Source organism: Desmodus rotundus, chromosome 12 (genome assembly GCF_022682495.2).
Source record: "Desmodus rotundus isolate HL8 chromosome 12, HLdesRot8A.1, whole genome shotgun sequence".
Classification (NCBI taxonomy): domain Eukaryota; kingdom Metazoa; phylum Chordata; class Mammalia; order Chiroptera; family Phyllostomidae; genus Desmodus; species Desmodus rotundus.
Window position 1 is genome coordinate 62,940,307 of NC_071398.1, and position 22,271 is coordinate 62,962,577.

At 40.8% G+C, this 22,271-nt stretch overlaps 1 protein-coding gene across 4 annotated transcripts in view; it reads left to right on the forward strand.

Annotated features, from left to right (window-relative positions):
- Window positions 1-22,271, forward strand: part of LRIG2 (leucine rich repeats and immunoglobulin like domains 2) — a 46,223-nt gene that overhangs the window by 15,334 nt on the left and 8,618 nt on the right. For all 4 annotated transcript variants that reach the window (XM_045203516.3, XM_024570097.4, XM_045203518.3 and 1 more), the window contains 15 exons: window positions 5,869-5,934; window positions 7,516-7,590; window positions 7,974-8,108; window positions 8,658-8,801; window positions 8,909-9,052; window positions 10,022-10,165; window positions 10,355-10,498; window positions 12,727-12,807; window positions 13,484-13,555; window positions 13,691-13,759; window positions 17,639-17,802; window positions 18,260-18,580; window positions 19,509-19,790; window positions 20,929-21,378; window positions 21,977-22,126. In XM_045203516.3, the coding sequence (XP_045059451.2) occupies window positions 5,869-5,934; window positions 7,516-7,590; window positions 7,974-8,108; window positions 8,658-8,801; window positions 8,909-9,052; window positions 10,022-10,165; window positions 10,355-10,498; window positions 12,727-12,807; window positions 13,484-13,555; window positions 13,691-13,759; window positions 17,639-17,802; window positions 18,260-18,580; window positions 19,509-19,790; window positions 20,929-21,378; window positions 21,977-22,126 (2,441 nt within the window). The remainder of the gene's footprint in view (window positions 1-5,868; window positions 5,935-7,515; window positions 7,591-7,973; window positions 8,109-8,657; window positions 8,802-8,908; window positions 9,053-10,021; window positions 10,166-10,354; window positions 10,499-12,726; window positions 12,808-13,483; window positions 13,556-13,690; window positions 13,760-17,638; window positions 17,803-18,259; window positions 18,581-19,508; window positions 19,791-20,928; window positions 21,379-21,976; window positions 22,127-22,271) is intronic.

Sequence of the window (22,271 nt, forward strand, 5' to 3'; positions counted from 1 at the left end):
GAACGATCAGTTGAATCCAGAGTGCCCTTAATGGCTTGCAGCTGTAATTTGAGTTTTTAATAAGTCTACAACTTCATTGGGACCTTGAATTTAGAAATGCCAGCCACGCATTTCTAAAGTTGGGATACTTCAAAGGCGTTGTGGATGGCTTTCACAGACCCTGTCTTTTTAGGTGCTGGCAGAAACACCAGTTTTATTCTTTAAAATGTGCAGAACGCCTGGCGAATCCCTAAGGCACATTTGGGGCGGGGAGTGCACTGCCATCATGTTCTGAGAATCTGGTGTCTTTCGTGGCTTGCACACTGTTCTAATGAACCGTTTCACTCCCAACAGTCATGTCAAAGCACGTACAATATGCCTTTCTTTCATGGCGTTAAGGATTTTAACATAGTTCTTCTGTACCCTGGTCTGTTTGGGGATGTGGTAAACAGAAGATGTGAGCCCATGAAATTGGAGTCCACAGGCAATATTTAGTTTACTACTTCAGTTTATTGTAGAGGAGCAGTTCCAGGCAAGTACGGTTTTCCTTTGGAAGTGGATCATAGCTGCATGTAAATAGGGAAGCACTCTGAAAAGGTGACAGGACTGGGCCACCATCCTGTTCCAGGCCTAGTATTCTCTAATAGACTACTGTTTACACACTGACTTGTGTGCTAAGCATTTTATCTATATAGCCTTTCAGTTTTCCGAGCAACCTAGTGAGGTCGGCCCTACTGTTCTCGCTTAACAGTAGAGGAGCTGAAGTTTAGAATGGTGCAATAACAGGCCCAGGGTCCCAGAACTGGGCCTGCAAAACCTCTATTTTAAATCTAACTGCAGATTTACATCCCCTCTTTCGAGATGGTTGTATTCCCCCTTAATGAAGCAGTATTTCATTCATTAACCCAGGGAAAGGTAATGGAAGAAAATAAAACGTGCCTCTTATTCTTGAAGTAAATGCTCTCATCTCACGACCTTCAACTTTTTGGATTCACAGAAGTGTACAGTGCGTTACAAATAAGTAACAGATGAGGGGTAGAAAGTTTAATCTGGAGTAGCATTATGTTTCATGATTTAAAAGTTTCCAGGAAGCATTTATTCCTGAAGGAGCCTCTCAGACTCTCAGAGCTCATTTGCTCCTGTTCCTGGCCTGTGACAAGGATGAGCAGGAATAAATTTAGAGACATTTCAAACAGCTCCCCTACAGACTGGAAGGCTGACTTTCGGTGTAAAGCTCTTAGTGGTAAAGAAAAAGGAACCTTAAAAGCATACGATTTTAAGAGTTGCTTTGGAATCCTTGTCTTTTAAAAGTAAAGTAGGCTAGCTATACTCTAATAAAATGAATTTCCATTTACAAAAGAAAGGGAAAATAATTTTGGATAAATATGCGAAGCATTGTCATACCCAAACTATTGGATATAATATGTTCTTTCAACTTTTGCAAAGGATGCCTTTAAAAAAGCTTAGTTATTGTTGAAGCTCACAGTTTTGCTTGTCAGTGCTGTGCTGCAGATGACTCAAAAATGTGCGCATGTGACTGGGCAGAAGAAAACCCCTGCATCTCTGTTGCTGCGGGACTTCGCAGTTAGCTTGCAGAACTGATTCTCCTCCTCAGCCTGTGGGGCTTGCTCTGTACACCTTATAAATTATTTATACCCCGATGGCACTAAATGACTACATTAATGGCACCTCTGGCTCCACACGATACCAAGAATTAATAATTCATCGTTTATTACAGATACATCCCTGCAGATTAGTATTAGTGAGAGCTGAGTTTACAACACTGAGATAAGGCCTTCTTTGAGACCTTCACTCTTGAAACATCGTATCCATAAATAGATGTTAGTGGTGATAGAAAATAAAGGAAAGATTATTGACTGTTACAAAGCGTTAGACTCTTTAGGTGATGGTGATCAAGCATTACTTTACTTAAGTTTTTAACTATAGGGGATATGTCAAGGGGAGAATCTTTGAAAGACAGTTCTGCTTTGGGACTCTGGCTTTAAAAAAACCGGCAAACTAGCATTAGCTTATACAAAGTAAGTGGGATTAATGATTAGCCACTGAGAAGAATAGTGAGAGACTTTAATTTTTAAATTATCCAAATTCTTAATTTAAGAGTTTTACATCTAATATTTGCAGTCTTAAAATCAGTCTTCTTCAGCCTTTTGGGTGTACGTTTTATTTTGAGAGAGATGGGGAGGGAGGGAGAAAGGGAGAGAAACATTGACGTGTGAGAGAGGAACATTGGTCAGTTGCCTCTTGCATGAACCCTGACCAGGATGGAACCTGCAACCCAGGCAGGTGCCCTGACCAAGAATCTAACTGGGACATTTTACTTTGCCTGATGACTCCCAGCCAACTGAGCCACACCCATCAGGGCTTGGGAGTACTAAAAGAAAGTTAATTTATGCATTTCCAGTGAAGGGGCATATAGTGGAGTTGATGTTGAGTTTACGTTTACAGTTTGGGAGTAATTCCACTTCCTTGTACTATAAATGTATCTTTTGAAAATGTCATAAAAAGGGCCCTGGCTGGTGTGGCTCAGTGGGCTGAGTGCTAGCCTGAGAACCAAAAGGGTATCATCAGTTCAATTTCCAGTTCAGGGCACATGCCTGGGTTGCAGGCCAGGTCCTCAATTGGCGGGGTGCACGAGAGGCAACCAATCAGTGTTTCTCTCCATCTCTTTCTCCCTTCCTGCCCCTCTCTCTCAAACTAAATAAATAAAATCTAAAAAAAAAAGCCATGAAGATTACTGATGTTGACAGTGTTGTAGTCCTAGCATTAGCACAGTGCCTGGCGTGTGGTTCAGTAAATGTTTGCGTGAACAGCTGATGTTCAGATCAATCCATATAATTCTGGTTAGATACTTCGTGTTTTGATAAGTTAAACAACTATACCAATTTATACTAGCTGCTTTCTATGATAGTACTGCTTTGGGAGTGTATTCCAGTTCACCGTTGGTGTTTTTTAATTCATTCAATGTGGATTTGTTGCAGAAGAATCCAGAGAGCCTCATTACATGGGATTCTGACCTGTGAGGCCTATATTCTTAAGACAACATTGCTCTGTAGAGAGGCCCCAAAGCATTTCAGGTATCCTTTGGGTGCCATTGAAACACCTTAGAGGTTCTTTAAAGACACTGAGAAAGTTCCTCTTTCCCCCAATAGAGACACTGGACCGTTTTTTTACTGACACTAAATTCAGTGGTTTATACCATGTTGAGTTTACCAAGTTTATACAAAGTCGAGTTTGAATTGATTGCTTTCTATTTCTGTAATAATGGTTTTCTTTAAAACGGATTTATTTGGTTATCATTGACATTTATGAGAGAACTGTAAGGGATGAGTATAGTCAAGAGTTACCTGGCCAGGGAGGTTAGGGTAGGGTTTGGAAAGGTATTAGAAGCACTGTTACTAAAGTGAAAGCCCTCAATCTGTAAAAGAAAAAAAATTAAATTTCAGCAAGCATGGGATGTGGAATTAAATCATTGTACGCTAGTCTGCCGTAGAAATGATATTAGTCGTCTATTTGCCAGACAGGCCACCTTGGAGCAGAATATGGAATGTATCTAACTTAGAACGGCTGTATTTCTCCTTCAGCTGAAACACCACAGTAAATACCGTATTTTCCTGTGTGTAATGCGCTCCCATGGTTTTGTGCGCACTCTGCATGGGATTATTATGCCCATTTTCGTACCCATGGTGTGCAGTCCTCATACCCATGTATAATGTGCAGCCTTAGTCCCCCCCCCCCCCAAATTTGGGCAAAACAATGCTCATTATACACAGCGAAATACAGTAAACACCTTATCAGTTGTATGGAATTCTGTGTGTTGTTTAGTAGCAAGTGTGAATTGGTATAAAGTTTCTGAATATAAGATTTTATATGGAGTGAATTCATATATTTTGTATTTTTCAATACCTCTCCATTCATGAGTGTCCCTGAGCTGATACCTGGTGCCAGATATCTTGGAATAAAGGTTTTAGAACTTGTGAAAAATTAACGGTTTGATCCAGTCCTGGTTATGTTATAGTGTAAGTTAAGCTCTTAAATGAGAGTGGCTGGGTTTTATAGATAGACACGACTCTAGCCGAGAACAAATGGTTCTGTGATGGAGACATCGCTCAGCCCTGCGTGCATCTGTCAGCTGCCTGCGGTGGCACTGTGAGATAAAGTGATCTGCGACGTTTCTCTAGTGTGTCCCCATTACTAGCCATATTGTAACATATAGTACATCTCTTGGGCTGACAGCTTGTGTGGGCTCAGTTCCACCTCAGGCTTGTAAAGATGCCCGGAAGCATCAGGGTGAACTTTTTTTTAAAGCCTATTTAAATATTCAGGCTTAAAGGCTAATTTTAGAGAAATCTCTGCTACATTTAATAAACTTTTTGGTAGAGGTGAGTTGGAATTTCAAGTTTATGGCTTCCTCACTTATTAGTTATGCGACCTTGGGTTGACAAATTATTACTCTTTGTCCATTATTGTATCAGGAAAGTAGGATTGTAAGAGTATTTGCCTCATAAGGTGGTTGTGTGGATTTAGGAGTTCATGTGTTCAAAGTGTATGGGAGAGTGTCTGTCATTGAAATGTTAGCTGCCACCACCACCACCATCATCGTTTGGAGTAAGATGATTTTCCTTTCCCTGAAGCTAGATTGCTTTTATTTTTTATTTATATATTTTTTAATGTTTATTCATTTTTAGAGAGGGGATGGGAGGGAGAGAAACATCAATGTGTGGTTGCCTCTTGCACACCCCCTACTGGAGACCTGGCCTGCAACCCAGTCATGTTCCTTGACTGGGAATTGAACTGGCAACTGAACTGGCAACCCTTTGGTTCTGCAGACCAGCACTCAGTCCACTAACCAAGGCTGCTTGCTTTTTGCTCTTTTTTTTTGAAGGAAGACCATGTTTCTTATCAAGGATGTAATCAACCCCAATTCTAATATAGAAGCTCATTGTCTTGACCTATGAAATCTACAAGTTTGTCTTCAGCTAAAGTGTAATTTACATCATTATATATCATACTATATATTATGTAAAGTATATGTTACTTTAAAAGGGACATATTTAGCCCTGACTGGTGTGGCTCAAGTTGGTTGGGGTGTCATTCCACAAAGCTAAAGGATCACTGGTTCGATTCCTGGTCAGGGCATGTGCCCAGGTTGCAGGTTTGGTCCTGTCAGGACCCATATGAGAGGCAACCAGTCGATGTTTCTCTCTCACATCAATGTTTTTCACCCTCTCTTTTCCCTCCCTTTCCCTTTCTCTAAAAATAAGTAAAATCTTTAAAAAATAAATACATATTTATATTATATTGCTTAAAGTATATATTTCAAAAGTATATAAAATGTAATACATTATAATAAAGTATAATATCACTAAAGTGGATAAAGATGCTATGAAACGGTCTGCAAGATCGAGTGTTGAGTGAAAAAAACAAGGGCGAAGTAAGGTGTGACGGGGTAGGAATTTGCGGGTGCGTGCGTAAAAACCTGGCAGTCTGCACGGGAGGGGGTATTGCATTTGTTGCTGTCGGGAAGGGGAACCGGATGGCTGGAGTCAAGGGTGGGAGACTTTTTACTGTATGTTCTTTTATTATTCTTAATTGTTGAATCTTGTGAGTATATTTCTTAGGTACTAAAAAATATGTAAAAATGAAAAAGTAAAATACCTATTTTGGAATCTAGGTAAATTTTTATTCATTTTTTATAAACATTCTTTTTGTCTGTTCTACTCCGATTCATATTTGATAGGGCTTTTAGATTCCCATTTTAGTTTACTTAAAAAAATTTTTTTTTAAAGATTCCTATTTTAGTATAGTTTTTTTTTTTTTTAAGTCTGCTTTCCAACACTGAACTAAGAATGCTCGTTTGTCCTCCACTAGGGATTTGAGTCATAATCGGCTGTCTAACTGGAACATCAGCTTGGAATCTCAGACATTACAAGAAGTGTAAGTTATTTTACTTAAATTTACATTAAATTCAAGGTGATTTAATGACCTATGAATTTGAGGATGTTTAATTTTAATTAAAAGACATTGTTTAAAAACTTAAACTATCATCTTTGGCTTTATTGTCACAAACTCCGGGCATTGTTGTTTGGGTTGGTGATTGTAAGTTGCAAACTAAGGAAACGGGCCAAAAGTAAGATTTTTTTCTTTCAAGAGTAAATATGTTTTGTTTGGTTTTTGCCAAAGTTTAAGCCAGTGAAACTCTCTGTTGTGTAAACTTTTTTTCAATGTCTTAACTCATCTAAAATGGAAGCATCATGTGTATAGTAGATTTATATGAAATACAGCACTTTTGGTATCATTTTGAATATGGTGATTAATATAATTCAGTTTTCCACTTTACTGAAGTTTTTCCTTTAATACCGAGATGTATTATGTATTCTTTGGAGGAAAGTTTCTCAAATACAGGGTGGCGCAAAGTAGGCTTACAGTTGTGAGTATGTGAAACATGGACTTTGTTCTTACATTGTTATTTAGAGGCACTGTATTATTTTCTATACGAACAACAGTAGATCTGCTGCTGCCCCACCTGTGTCAGTGCTGTCAGTTCTGCATGGTGACGTTCCCAGAGGAACAGCTGTTGAGCCTGTTGTGCCTTTACCCTAAAGGCCCTCAGCACCCTCGGAGTTCGTTTTCTTCTTAGGTTCTTGCCAACAAGGTAGCTCGAGCTCTCACTGTTCCCGTGTTCTGTTCTTCCTGGCCCCAGACTGCCTGCTTCCCATTCGAGGTGGAATGGGTAGACAGCTGGCAAGCGCACAGCTGAAAGCATGGGCGCTGCAGAAAGGTGTGAAAGCGCTCCCGTGGGAGGTGTACGAACTGCTTTATTACATGGACTTTGTAGCTTCGTTTGGTTCCTTGGAGGCCTTTTACTTAGGTTTTTTTCTGTACTTTAAATTGTTGAGGTTCTTTGATTGAAAACCAGGTTAATGAAATGTGATGATGTTAGGTTCGCTACTAAAACGTTTGAGACAATCTGTATAAAGAGCTCTGGGGTCACGTGGTGCCATGTCATCTGTAAAATGTCACCACAGTCTCCATCTCTGGCTTGGTGAGTTTCATCCGTGCTCTCAAGCAGTCCTCCCTCGCTTTGAATAACTTTAAATCATACATGTGTTTTTTCATATTTGTGTGTATATTTTAACTTTATATAATTTATAATTTCATCATAACTACATGGAAGAGATATGGATGTTTATTCTTTGTTTAAGAAGGACGTGAATTAGCTGTCTTAAAGTAACTATTCAAAGAACTTTAGTGGCATTTAAAGTATTAAATGTGCATAGTATTTCCTAACCTTTTAAATACTGAGATCAATCATAGATCTGTACCTTGAAAAAGCATTTCTTAGTAAAACCTCTAATTTCTCATTATGATACAGTTAGTCTAACTCATTCTGAGTCATAGGCTTTTTTCCAAATGTGGTACCTGTCCTAAAGAATATAAATTAGCTAGTCAACCAGAACTCAAGAAGTAACATTTCTCTCACTAAACTTTGAAATCTTATTTTCCTCCTGTGCCTAGGAAAATGAATTATAATGAACTGACAGAAATCCCGTATTTTGGAGAACCAACCTCTAATATCACTGTACTGTCATTGTAAGTAAATAAGATTTTGGATCTTTCACTTAAATTATAAAGAGTACAAAATTTTTTGGTTTGTTTGTTTTAGGTACCATTACTGTTGATCCCAATTATTTAACATTTTTTTAAAACTAATTTTTAGACTATTTTATTTATTTATTTTTAGAGGAGAAGGGAGGGAGAATCATTGATGTGTGATTACCTCTCGCGTGCCCCCTGCTGGGGACCTGGCATGCAACCCACGCATGTGCCCTTACTGGGGATCAAACTGGCAACCTTTTGGTTTGCAGGCCAGTGCTCAGTCCGCTGAGCCACACCAGCCAGGGCTAATTATTTAACGTTCTTGTGGCCTGGGGTGGATCACTGGCAGTAGCTTCAATAAAATCTTTGTTTTGCAGAGTTCATAATACAATCGCAGAAATAAATGCAGAGGTGTTCCAGTTTTACCCTGCTCTCGAGAGTTTAGATCTCAGCTCAAATATAATATCAGAAATCAAGACATCTTCATTTCCTCGAATGCAGCTTAAATACCTGTAAGTTAAATAGTTTAAACTAGATTTACTTTAAAGTGCATGTTTATTGTTTATTGACACTTATCTTTCCAGAAATATCTGTTGTTGTGATTTTGATATGCTTATGTGAAACAAACCTGTGGTCAGTTTCTTTGGGGTCTTGGGGTTGTTGGCTTTTTTCCTCCCCTTAAAAGAGTGCACTGTTATCAGAAAATATTGTTACATATCCAGGGTAATTTTTGAGGTTTAATTCTGGATTGCGTTTCACTAACAGTTTTGTAAAAAGTAGACAGAGTGGTTTGTTAAACTGTGGCTTAGCCTTTGATAATAATTAGCATGTGTTTAGTGTCTTAGAGTTACAAGTACATTCACAGGTACTGTGTCAACCCAGTGGAGGTAGGTTTTATCCTTATTTTGTAGTTGAGGAAACAAAGCAGTTAAATAAATGATCAGTAAAGTTGTGCAGAGTTGCCAGTGGTAGAGCTGGGGCTCAGTCCTGGCCTTGGGGCAGCTTTCCTGTAGTAAAGTTTTTGTTACACTAATTTTTTGTTGTTATCTTGTTCATTGCAGGAATTTGAGTAATAATAGGATAACCATCTTGGAGGCTGGTTGCTTTGATAATTTATCAAGTTCCTTATTAGTGGTAAAGTTAAACCGTAATAGAATTAGCATGATTCCACCCAAGATCTTTAAGCTGCCTCACCTCCAATTCTTGTGAGTAACTCAATAGATGGATTTTTTTAGTGTCTTTTCCTTTTTAATTATTATTAGAGCAAATTAGAAAGCCAATTTTTCTGACTGTAAAACTACTTGTGTTAAAGGGAACTTAAAAGAAACAGAATTAAAGTTGTGGAAGGCCTAACATTTCAAGGGCTGGACTCCTTAAAATCTTTGAAAATGCAACGGAATGGAATTAGCAAACTTAAAGATGGAGCTTTCTTTGGCTTGGATAACATGGAAGAATTGTAAGTACTATGAACTAGGTAGAATAGGAGTTTGTTGGGAAAGGGGAATGACTGGGACTTTTTAGTGCCACACAGTTAAAATAGCTGTTAATTATAAATATACCAAGGTACATTAGCTCCTTTTCCCTTCTGCGGAATAAGTGTGCACAAAGCCCTTTAAGTGTTGTTATCTAACTGGCATTTTTGTCATTGTTCTTATAAACATTTTATTTAAATAATTTGCTTTCTTAATGTTTTGGTTGGTGAAAATTATCAGAATTTATCCAGAACAAGTATGCTATATACCTCTTGGTGTTTTGACTTTATACCTGATTATTTTATTTTATTTTTTTGCCTTTTTTTATTGTTTAATTACAGTTGTCCCCATTTCCCCCCATTACTCTCCCCTGCCCTACCCAACTCCCACCTCCCACATTCAGTCCTCGCCCCTGTTGTCTTTGTCCATGGGTCCTTTATAGATGTTCCTTGACTTGACCCTTCCCTTTCTTTCTCCTGTTATCCCCCTTCCCCTCCCCTTAGATCTGATTGTAGACAGTCTTACTACTTTCTAATGCTAAACCTTAAGTAAGATATAAATATTTATTGAATAGAACTCATTGGCTCACTTGGATTAAACAAAGCTGTATGTTTCTCTGAGTCAGACTTAATGGAGATTTTTGGAATCTTCTCATTGTACTGCTGCTGCTTATTTTTTAAAGATTTTATGTATGTATGTATGTATTTACTTTTTGAGAAAGGGGAAGGGAGGGAGAAAGAGAGGGAAAGAAATATCCGTGTGTGAGAGAAACATCGATTGACTGCCTGTAGCACACCCCCAACTGGGGACCCACAGCCCAGGCGTGTGCCCTGACCAGGAATTGAGCCGGGGACCTTTCAGGTTTGCCTGGCCCACTGAACCACAGCAGTCAGGGCTAATTGCACTGCTCCTTGTGAAACGTATTTTCTTCTTTTTTTCTCTTAATTCTGCAGAGAACTGGAGCATAATAACCTTACAGAGGTGAACAAGGGGTGGTTGTATGGCTTGCGAATGTTACAGCAGCTCTACGTGAGCCAGAACGCCGTGGAAAGGATCAGCCCTGACGCATGGGAGTTCTGCCAAAGGCTGTCTGAACTGTGAGTGTCGGTTGGCAGCTCAGTGGAGGTTCTGAGACTGGAGCAGGTTGGAGTAAATCAGCCCATGGCCAGTAATAGAATCGAACCTCCCTCCTTATTAGAAACTTGTTGAAAGCTCTAAATTTATCATGTAAATAGAATAAGGATAAGGAAGTTGAATTCCTCACCTCTTATGTTTCCTGTCTTCAGTGATTTGTCCTATAACCAGTTGACTCGCCTGGATGAATCTGCCTTTGTGGGTCTGAGCTTACTGGAGAGACTGAATTTGGGGGACAACAGGGTCACTCACATTGCTGATGGTGTATTTCGCTTTCTTTCCAATCTTCAGATACTGTAAGTACACCTGTCTTTTTTGTGTGTGTGTGCTATTTTTTTTAAAAAGCAGTAAAGCAAATAATACACTAAACGATCTGTACATTTTTACATGTTGATATTTTGTGGTTCTTTTTGTCCTATACCTCGGTGCAAGACAATCTTACTTGTCTCTCTCCCCATATTTAAGTCTTACTTATCTCTAGCCAGTTCTGTTTGTACTTTAATTATGAATTAATCAGCTAAACAACAGAGCATCTTGTGTGCCAGTTACTGTGGAACAAGCACAGTTGCTAGTGTCAAGAATGCACATTTTCTTGTTCCTCTAACCGGGAGCCCCCAGTAGTGTACCAGAAACTACCAAATTGTAATTTCTTATTTGAAAGGACGTAGAACGTGTAGCTCTGTCAGCAGAGCTGTTCACTGCTACTGATTTGCTGCATGACTTTGGACAGAAAAAATTAACATTTAATAATGATCCTGTATGTGCCAGCTGCTGTTAGAATACTACGATGTTACTGCTCTTTTCCATAGCAGGAAGCTGAGGTTCAGAGAGATTAAAGTGATTTATTTAAAGTCACATAGTTTATGAAGGTGTGGACCAGAATTATAACCCAGGTCTCTGCTATTACAGCTCATCTGCTTTTACCATGAGGCCAGATGAATAAAATCACTTAACCTTTCCTGGGTATCATTTTATTTGTCTCTTCATCCAGAGAAGATAGACATAGGATTAGATGGTTGCTGAAGGCAATTTCACCTCGAAAGTTGGGTGATTCTGTGAGTTGGATATTACCACGATCATGGTATATCATTGAATGAAGAGATAGTTCAGTGAAATACAGTAATCTCAGACATAGAGCAGGACAAGAGAAAATGGTAATTAGTAGAATTTGTAGTCTCAAGGTTCCTGAGTTAGGGGACTTTGTGCTCATCAGGTTCAGACTTGACGAATGGTCTGAGAAAAGAGACAGGCTGCCTGACTTTGGGGCCTGGCCGCCAATGACGGAGAAAGCACAGTCATTTCTAAAGGTGGTGTGTGTGTGATGGGTGGGCGTTTGGTTTTTTAGCTTAGCGAGGTAGTCTTCCTTCAGATTTGACCTTGAAAAAGTAAAAGCGATCACCCTCCCCGCACCTCCTCTTCTACATTATCAAGGTGAAACTAGATTCGTTATCAGATTTGGGTTGCCTTTTGACCATCAAGAGATGGCCAACAGGTTCTTTCAGTACACCGCTGATCGTTGTTTGTGATATTAAAGCCCAGTAAAGTGACTGCAGAAGCGAAGCGTTGTCTAAGGCCGCAGATAGGTCCTTAAGGCAGCATTAAGATCAGATCTGAGAAATGGTGGCTTCCCAGAGTAGATACACCATTCTTAGTATTCTGGCGAGCGGAGTACATTCATCCTGTGCTGTGCTGTGGAGGCAGGGGACAGTCCGGGAGAGCTGAGCCCTGTTACTGCTCAGCAAAGTAAAGCAGGCCTCCTTAGCTTTCACCTCAGGTAAGAAACAGTGAGCGGGGGGAGTGATCTCCTGCCTCCTTAGTGTTACTCAAACAGGTTCACCTGTGTGTCTGTCTTACAAAGCAAAAAGCTTTGTTCTTTATGATGACCTCTTAAGGCGGCCAAAGTGATTATCTTTAACTGGCATTTCTTCCATCAGGACATGGTGTGGTGCAATTGCATTTCCTCTGAGAACTGAGCAGTGGGTTTTAAAAGATCCATACTTTTCCTTTCAAAGAAAACAGTGGTCCCTCCAGCACAGGGGCAAGTCATTCTTGTTTCCCAGGGGCCGTGCTTGGTTGCCGTGGAGCTGCGAGACTGTGTTGACCTTGCTTCTTGTCAGCCCTTTTAGGTTAACGCCCAGGGGAAGGCTTGGCTCGCCCAGAAATCCCATTAGTCGGAATCAGATTTGTAAGCTGTATCTCCTGTATCTTAAAGTCCTTCTGCTTTTTTCAGGATCCTAACTATTAAGTGTTAATATGCTAACACGGTTAGGGGCTATTAGCCAGAAAAATTGCTACTCTTATGAGATTGCTTGATTTATTTATCAAGGCCAGCTTAATTTTCAGCTAATGAGAATCAGTTTTTACATGCTTATCACGGATACTCTTCTTAAAAAAAGGGTTGTCTTCATCATAACTTAGCTCATAAGATAAGGATCACATTTAGCGTGGCCGTGCCAGAATGCTGCTCCATGGTGTAATGGTCATGTTGACTAATGTAACCTTTCTTTTCCTGGCATTTTTGTAGAAACTTAAGAAACAATGAAATTTCGTGGGCTATAGAAGATGCTAGTGAAGCCTTTGCTGGACTCACAAGTCTCACTAAATTGTAGGTATTTAAAATATTTTCAAGAACCAATTGTAAATGTGACTGGATTATGTCTATTTGCGGTGGCTGGAAAGTCTAAGCCTTTTGACTCATCCACTAAAAGAGGCTCTGTTGATTTAAGTGTTTTGTTTTTGTGCATTTTTTAAAATTTTGTTTTTTGTGGTGGGACACTTTCTATTGAAAGAGCATTCCCAGGAGCACTTAAAAGGAAGTTGTTTATGGAACTTGAATTTCTACTTAAGTAAAAAAAAATGCACTGAGAAACCAGAGTTGAACCAGTGATCATGTGAGATGTGGGTAATTTACCTAACATGAGAGGGCTCTCTCAAGTAAGAGTTTGGATCTTCCTCCATGAGGATTTCTTTAAGCCTTCACACTTGTCTGAATTTCTTTGCTAACGATCTTTTGCTAAAAAGGGAGAAACTGGGAATATAATCCAGTTTCTTCGATGAAAACTGCCAGTGTGTTGGCGGTCAGGTGGTTACTCACGGGTACCTCAATGAGCTCTAACATCTTAATACAAGCCTTTATTCTGTGCTTTGCATTGGTTAATCATAAATGTTTGCAACTTTCTTAAATGCACATTGAGCTTATTCTCACCTTTGTAGGTAAATGTTTGACTTAATGAATTTAATTTTGCTTAGTGGAGAGCTTTATTGGTCTGTTCTTGTTTCAGAATCTTACAAGGAAATCAGATTAAATCAATTACAAAGAAAGCATTCACTGGTCTTGAATCCCTTGAGCATCTGTAAGTATTTTGCATATATTTTTCTCAGTATATATGTGATCGCCATTAGCAGAAATTTTCATGACCATTTAAAGTGTTTATAGAACTTCATTGTAGAAATGCTGACTGGTAATGTTTGGTTTCTCTTCGTTGCAGAGATTTGAACAACAATGCTATAATGTCTATCCAGGAAAACGCTTTTTCTCAGACTCGCCTGAAGGAACTGTACGTAACTGAAGTATTTTTGGTCACCAATTAGATCATTATCCATGCTTGTGCTTAAAGTGTGATGAATGTAACCCAGATGTTTTTAAAAGCACACAGTTTAGGAAGAAAGAAAGTGTTAATATGCAGTTATTTTAGTGCCAATACGATTTACAAGTAACCCAACGTTGAAAAGCAGTGGCACCCCAGCCTCCTGTTTGCCTGTGCTTGTAGTTAGCGCTGCTCCCTGTGCTTCCTGTATCCCCAACTGTTCCCCCACCCCTTTTTGGACTATTGTGCTTCCAATCCTTACCTCTTGGGGTGTGTTACAGTTAGGTATTGCGTAATTCTTTGGGGGATGGTTGAGCACTTCCGTTACAGTGCTCAGAAAGGCTGTCTCTGATCTGTTCAGGCCAGCCAGGGACAACAACGATTCATCCGGCTCACCTGAAAGCTACTTAAAGGAAGGTCTGTGGGCTGGTTCAGAAGTGGTTCATGATAAGACAGGGCTAGAAATTCAGAGTGAATTTGAAACTTTCAGAAGAGTTTGACATTGCTGTGACACTGCTGTTGAATTTAGAAAAGTACTGATCTACAGCAGATGGGAAACTTTAGGGGTTGGTTCTTCACCGGAGAGTTTGAGATGCCCAGGAGGTGTGCGAGTTCAGAATGCTTGGGTTCGAATTCTTGTTCCATTCTCTACAGCTGTGTGACATCGGGTATATTGATTCGCCTAAGACTGCTTACCTAGTTAAAATGATACCAGCACCTTCCTTGGGGCTTGTGAGGATAAAATGAGATGAATTTGTTTATTCAAGAAATTCATTGTCGTCTTCTGTGTAAGGTATCGTTCATAGCAGTGAACAAGACGAGTCTCTGCCTCTTAGCACATTACAGTAGGTTCTAGTACAGAAGGCAGGCAATGTGGACATATAACATCGCATCAGGTGATACATGTTGCCGTGAAAAACGAAGCTGGGTCAAGGTGTGGGGAGTGACAGGGATTGCGATTTTAGATGAAGTTGTGAGGAAGGGCTTTCTGAAGACAACAGCATTTGAACCAGGACCTCAGTGAATGAGATGGCAAATCATTGAACACTGGACGAAGGGCATTCCAGGCACAGGAAAGAGCAAGTGAAAAGGCCCTAAGATAGGAGCTTGCTTCTCATGCTTGAACCGCTGTGGCTGGAAGACAAGAGCAGGGGAGCAGTGGGAGCAGTGAGGTCAGGGAGTTAAGCAAGAACCAGATCGTGGAGAGTCTTGCGAGTCATAAGGAGTTAGCCCCCCACCCCAATACATTAGGAAACTTTGGAGAGTTTTGAGATGTTCAGCACAGAGCCTGACACATAGCAAAAGTTGAATAAATAATATTAGTAACAAAAGTAAAATGTATGATAATTATCATGTTATTTTCCACAGAATTTTAAAGTGGCCTTTTTTTTTTTTTTGGTCGAGTTACTTAGAATTTTCTCCTAGGCTTAGGTTAACTCATAAGGGTCCAAATTACTGCATGTCAGTATAACCTTTTTGTTGCCTGTGATAACATGAGGGCCAGCAAGGAAGTTTAACTCTTGTTATGAGCTTAGTTCAAAATGTAATTTAGATAGTGGATAAAAGCACATATTATAGTTTCATTTTTCAGAGAGTCATTTAGTAATTTGGGAGTTGGTTTGAGCAAACTGCTAATGCAAGACTCTAGTGCAGTGTTTTTTAACTGAGAAGTTTGGTTGCTTTTAGTTACTTTATTTTTTAAAATATATTTTATTTATCTATAGAGAGAGGGGAAGGGAAGGAGAAATAGAGGGAATAGAGGGAGAGAAACATCAGTGTGTGGTTGTCTCTCAAACGCTTCCTACCGGGGTCCTGATTTGGCCTGCAACCCAGGCATGTGCCCTGACTGGGAATTGAACCGGCGACCCTTTGGTTTGCAGACTGGCATTCAATCTACTGAGCCACACCAACTAGGGCTGCTTTTAGTTACTTTAAATCTTAAGTCACATTTATAATACTTTTTATATCAACACTTATTAAAATCTCTGTTCTTTTTGGTATTGTTCATAATGCTTTGTGTAAATATTGGGGGAGGTGGGAGAGTTGCTTATAAAATAAAAGATATTTTTGCATTACAATTATATAATCATGGTAGAAAAATTAGAAAGTATAGTTAAACCAGGAGGGAGAGAAAAACCCCGAATCCCTACTACTCAAAGACAACAGCTGTTGATGTTTTTTGGCACCTGTCCTCCTACCTGAGAGACCGTGGGGCGCTCTGTCAGGCACTCGTGGACAGGGCTGCAGAGCGTGCAAAGGGCAGGAGGCTCCGGGAAGCAGAAGTGAAGGGTGAGCTCGCGGTATCTGTGGCCAGGCACTGTGCTAAAGACTTTACTTGGATTTTTTTGAGGTAGGCATTTTCAGTCCCATTTTCCAGAAATAGAAGCAGATTTTGGAGACATCACACAAAAGAAAAAAAAACAACCAAGTTCTTAGTTTATAAAGCACCTTCACGGCCTGGTCCTCCCTGCCCAGCTCTCTGACCTCGTTCCTGTCACTGGCCCTCAGGTTCCTCAGTCTGTGATACTCTTAGCCACGGGTCTTCCCGGGGTTTGCTCTTAGGTCTTTGTCCAAATGTGTCTTTAAAGAATCTTTCCCTGACCACTTGATCTAAACTGGTAGCTGCTCACTCAGTGCCATTGCCCAGCTGTGTGTACATGTAGGTTTTGATAGCACTTATTTCTGACATACTTGCATGTTTTTGTTTATTGCTTGGTTCTAAATACGTAAACTCCGTGAAGGCTGTATTCCAGTCTACAACACTTTATGGCACATAGTAGATGCAAATATTTCTCTATGAATGAAGGAATGAATATAACATAAGAATTCTTAAATGCATAAGGTAACTAACTTTTGGCCTGCTTAATCAAAATTACCCTTGATAAAACACGGCTTTCGATACACCTTTAAAGACTGTTTGAAGTCAGTGTTTGGAATCAGATCTTGGGTACTTCATACCAAACTTTAAAACTAGATGCTAGATGCGGGGCCATTGAAAGAAAACAATGACTTTTTAAATAGACAGGGTGGGGCAAAAGTAGGTTTACAGTTGTAATACAAATAAATAATACGTAATTAGGAAATAGCAATACACGAATAAACTGTTTTGCATACTCAGAGCTGTAACCCTTTTTTACCCCCCCCTGTGTTTTATAGGTCTGTTACAGACCACGAATAATTTTCAGTGGGTCTTTGTTTAAGTTGTAGTACACATTGCCATGGGCTGAAGTGTTTTCCATCTTGATGAAGCAATTGGAGAAATTACGCTCCTGTATACATAGTAAACTTTTTCCTGAACTTTTCTGGGAAAAATTTTAAACCTCAACGATTTAAAGGAAGGTATAAGGAATGTCCATATACCCTTTACTTAGATTCACCAATTGTTAACGTTTTGTTAAATTTGTTGTCTGTTTCTCTCTCTCCTTCCCTCCCTGTCTCCCTCTCCACCCCTCCGTGTCTCTCCCTGTCGCCTCACACAGATACGTGTATATGCACACACACTCTTATTTTGCTTAACCGTTTGAAAGTAAGTTGGAAACACCGTGACGGCTTACTTTGAAGTAGCTCAGCCTGCGTTTCCTAAGAGCATTTCGTTTGGTTGTAACTGTTCTTTAGTCTCCTTTGCTCTAAAATGGGTCCCTTGCCTGGTCCCTCCCTCTCTTTGCCGTTAGTATCTTTCATGACACTAACGCTATTTGAGGAACTCAAGCTGACAGGCTAAATTTGTTTTCTCATGTCAGATTCAGGTTAAACATTTCGGCAAGAAAAATGCATAGATGTGTAGTGACCTTTTAATGCTTGAAGGAACTTGGAATATAAAATACAAAGTACTTCTCCCTTTGTCTGCAGAATTCTGAACACAAATAGTCTGCTGTGTGACTGCCATCTGAAGTGGTTGCTTCAGTGGCTGGTCGATAATAACTTCCAGCACTCCGTGAATGCAAGCTGCGCACACCCTGACTGGCTGGCCGGGCAGAGCCTCCTGCATGTGGACCTGAAAGATTTTGTCTGTGGTTTGTATTAATCTTTTTGAATTTTATATATGACTCACTTCTATCTGAACAACAGAATTTTTTAAAAAGGAGGTAATAGGATTAGAACTTGTCTTGAAATGTTAATACAGGTTTTTCTTTTTTTCCCAGTAGCTGCTAATACTTAAGAAGTACATTCTAAGCCTAAGTGAAAGTAAGGGATAGTGGGAAAAGTGCTAACCCCTGAAGTCTGGGAACCTGAGTTCCAGGGCAGGCTCTGCTGCTGTCTTACAGGTCTTTGAACAAGTCACGTGACCCTTCTGGGCCTGGTTTTCTTGTCTTTGAGTGAGGGAATTGGAATCTAGCTCTGTGGTCTCTTTTAGTCTTAATATGCCAGTTGTAAACAGAACACACAATTTTACATGATCTGTTTTATCATTGAACCTGTAGAAGCAAAAATAAACCACCGACTCTGCTCCTGCCCCATGATTTTCCCTAGACGATTTTCTCAAACCTCAGATGAGAGCACACCCTGAAAACACGGTTGCTCTCCGAGGCGTGAACGTGACGCTGACGTGCACCGCAGTGAGCAGCAGCGACTCACCCATGTCTGCCGTGTGGCGCAAGGACAGTGAAGTCCTGTGTGACCCTGACGTTGAGAATTTTGTTCGTTACCAGCAGCAAGCTGGAGAAGCTCTGGAATACACCAGCGTCTTGTATCTCTTCAATGTGAACTTCACCGACGAGGGAAAGTATCAGTGCATTGTTACTAACCATTTCGGTTCTAATTATTCTCAAAAAGCCAAACTGACTGTGAATGGTAAGGAATCATGCTCCACAATCGGTTTTTGTAGTTAGAAAGCTTTTCCACTTTCAACTCTGAGCCACTTGACTCAAGAAAATTAGGCTAAGCCTGACATTTGAGGGGGCACCTTACTGTTTTTGTCTTTAGGGTTGTGACCATGTGTAGACTGCATTGTCAGTTTACCTGCTTACTGTCCCTCACTGGTCACTGGTTGAGGGGTAAGTGTGAACTCCATGGCCCTAGGAGGTAGGCTCTCACCGTTATGTATGCTTCTGAAAAAACTCTTTTGAAACTCTGCATTTTCTCCCCAGAACCATAATTCTGTTCGGAAAACTATGAAATGCATCCCTGACCCTGCTCACAAGGCCATCCAGTAGCTGGGAGTGGCTGGGACGTGGCTAGGTCCAGCGGCCATCCTCATTGTCTGAATGTAGTCACACCGAACCGTTTTTGAAATTAATGCTCCTCTTCACTGTGGCTAGAAAAAAAGCCTCCAGCCTGTTAGATTGAATAACTACAACATTGTAGGCTTTGTGCACCCAAAAGATGGACTTGTGTTTTGCTTCTGTGTTGTTCTATGCGATTTTTGAAGGCATACTTTTTTTGTACCACACAGTTGCCTTGGCAGCTTTGTATAGATGCTAGTTTGAGAAGCACCGCTCAGTCTCCCAAGTAAGGGAGCCCCAGTAAATACCAGGTTCCAAAATAATGGAGTTCAGAAAGGTCCGTGGCCATCTGTGTCCCCGGTCCCGTGGGGGGATCGGGAAGTTGTCATGCAGTCCAGAAGAGCTAGTCGTCACTGTGCCCCACGTACTCTGACAGGGAGGGGGGCCCCTGACGTTGTGTTTTACAGTCACAGCATTGCAGCACTTGCCGTTTGGCCTCTGTGTTTTGTGTGTGTTCCTCCCCACCCACTTTCTCTCCGCGATCTTCCTTGGAACAGAGATGCCGTCTTTTCTGAAAACCCCGATGGATCTAACGATTCGCACCGGTGCCATGGCCAGATTAGAATGTGCTGCAGAGGGGCACCCTGCACCTCAGATTTCCTGGCAGAAGGATGGGGGCACAGACTTTCCTGCGGCCCGAGAAAGACGAATGCATGTCATGCCGGAGGACGATGTCTTCTTCATTGCAAATGTGAAAATAGAAGACATGGGAATCTACAGCTGCATGGCACAGAATATAGCCGGAGGCCTCTCAGCAAATGCCTCACTCACAGTGTTAGGTAGGTTTACTGCTGCACGGGTCCCTGCTTTTGCAGGAGCCCGTTTGTTTAGGGACCTGCACTTGGCCTTAGTGACAAGAAAAGGCTAAGTCTGAGATTTCAGTTGTGGTCCTTACACCTTCATCACCTTATTTTGCCAGTTTACGCAGGGTTGTGTCAGCCTAGGACGTTGGTGGGTCTGATAGCTGAGGTCTGGGGAGTGCCGAGGGCGGATTTAGAGGTCTGCATCCCGTGAATGGGAAGTTCAGGTCCCTTTGTCCTGTTGCATCTCCCTCTGGAAGGTAGTGGGCTTCAGTTGTTTTATACCACTGCGTCATACAGAGCTTGAAACAATTTAACTGTCCCCTCCCCCCCCCCGATCCATTTAAAAAATTCTTTTAATACAGACAAAATGACCTGTCTTCTAGTAAGATTTCCTATTTTCCTTCCAGTGCACACCTCTTAATTTTATGCTCTGGTAAAATGTCTTTTCCCTAAAGGTTTCTCCTGACAAGCCTGTTTTTTTCTTATGAGAATGTTTTTCTTCATGGGACGTAAATCCAAGGCAAATTCTACTTTTAGTTCTCTATTTCCCTACATATTAAGGTTTTTAAACTTTTGTTGGTTTGTGTTACTTGTATAATCAAAAACCAAGTTTATTGTTTAAAAACTTTACACACAAAATTAGAATAAAGGGGGCAAAGTCACTCAAACACTTGTTAGAGATTTTGTTATATTCTGGACTTTTTTTACACTCATTTTTATGTAGTTTTGCTTACCTATTTTTTCCACTTAGTATTATCACAGGGTTACCCTGTCATTGGTCTTCATAAAATGTCACGTGGTTGTGTACTGTAATTTACTTAATCAGCTTCCTGCTAGATTTTTTCCTTTGTTTTTAAAAATTATAACTAATTTTATAGTAAACATCTCTGTATAGAAATTTTTGAATTTCCTAGCTTAGGATAGCTTGCCCCAGGTGGAATTACTGAGATAAGATTTAGGTTTCTTTGAGGCTTTTGCTTTCTTGAAATAGTAACTTTTAATCGTCCTGTGAGTATATGAAAGTACCTATTTCATTTTCACCTCATTAGTCGAATTCAGTAGGACTTAAGAAATAAAATTGCTGAATATGGTTTTTTATACATCTTTCTGTTAGAGACGCCCTCGTTTATCAGACCCCTGGAGGACAAGACCGTCTCGCGGGGTGAAACTGCGGTGTTGCAGTGCATAGCCGGAGGGAGTCCAGCCCCTCGCCTCAACTGGACCAAAGACGACGGGCCGCTGCTGGTGACAGAGCGGCACTTCTTTGCTGCAGCCAACCAGCTTCTCATCATTGTAGATGCCGGGCTAGAGGATGCTGGGAAATACACCTGCATCATGTCTAACACTCTCGGCACAGAACGTGGTCACATTTACCTAAATGTCATGTCATCCCCTAACTGTGACTCTGCCCAGAGTGGCATTGGGCAGGAAGATGACGGCTGGACCACCGTCGGCATTGTCATCATTGTGGTGGTCTGCTGCGTCGTGGGCACCTCTTTGATCTGGGTCATTGTCATTTACCACATGAGGAGGAAAAATGAAGACTACAGTATCACAAACACAGGTGAGTGGCCCCGTTGACACCTGCACCTTGTACTCAAGCTAAAATGGAGTATAGGATTTACTGTAAAATATAAAAACTAAACTAAGGAGCTTTGATAACTTCGTGTGGTGGAAGGAAGAATTTTTCTGTTAAAATGTCCTGTTTCCTTGATGTAATAGAATCTCTGATGAGTAATTTGAAGAATTTGTGGGCACTCCCTCAAAACTCTGCTCTTCTTTTCCTAATAACTCCGCTCATTTCCATCGCAACTTCCCTGTGGGAAGAGAGGAGCCCTTATGCCTGGCATCAGTCTTCCACTCCCCTGCCTGAAATCCCGCGAGAGGAGGTTCAGCCGTAGACTGTGAAAGCGTGCCTGTAGATGGGATTGCAGACTTTAGGTTTTGTTTCTTGTAATACTTTCACAGTGAAGCTTGGAAAAGAATTATAGCAAGGAGTAGTTTTAGGGGAAAACCCTAAGAGCTGTTAAGTTCCTCGGTATACATAACATTTTCCTGGGCAATAGTATCACAGTGGAACACACTTGCAAGATAGTCTTCTGAGTGTTGGCTTAAATTGCCTAACTTTATTTGAGAGTTACGAACAGATTTCTCTTTCACAGAGGAGCTTAATCTGCCGGCAGACATTCCCAGCTACTTGTCTTCCCAAGGAACTCTGTCGGAGCCACAGGAGGGCTACAGCAACTCTGAGGCCGGCAGTCACCAGCAGCTGATGCCCCCGGCCAATGGGTATTTACACAAAGGCCCTGAAGGTAATGACTCTCCGTGGTCACATGTGCTCATGATGTTAGCCCTACCCTGTCGAGTTTCCAGTGGTCGTTTCCCACTTCAACCTGAGGCAGTATTTTAAAGGGATGGTCAAATCATTGGGGCCACGCAAATAGGATGAAAATGAGC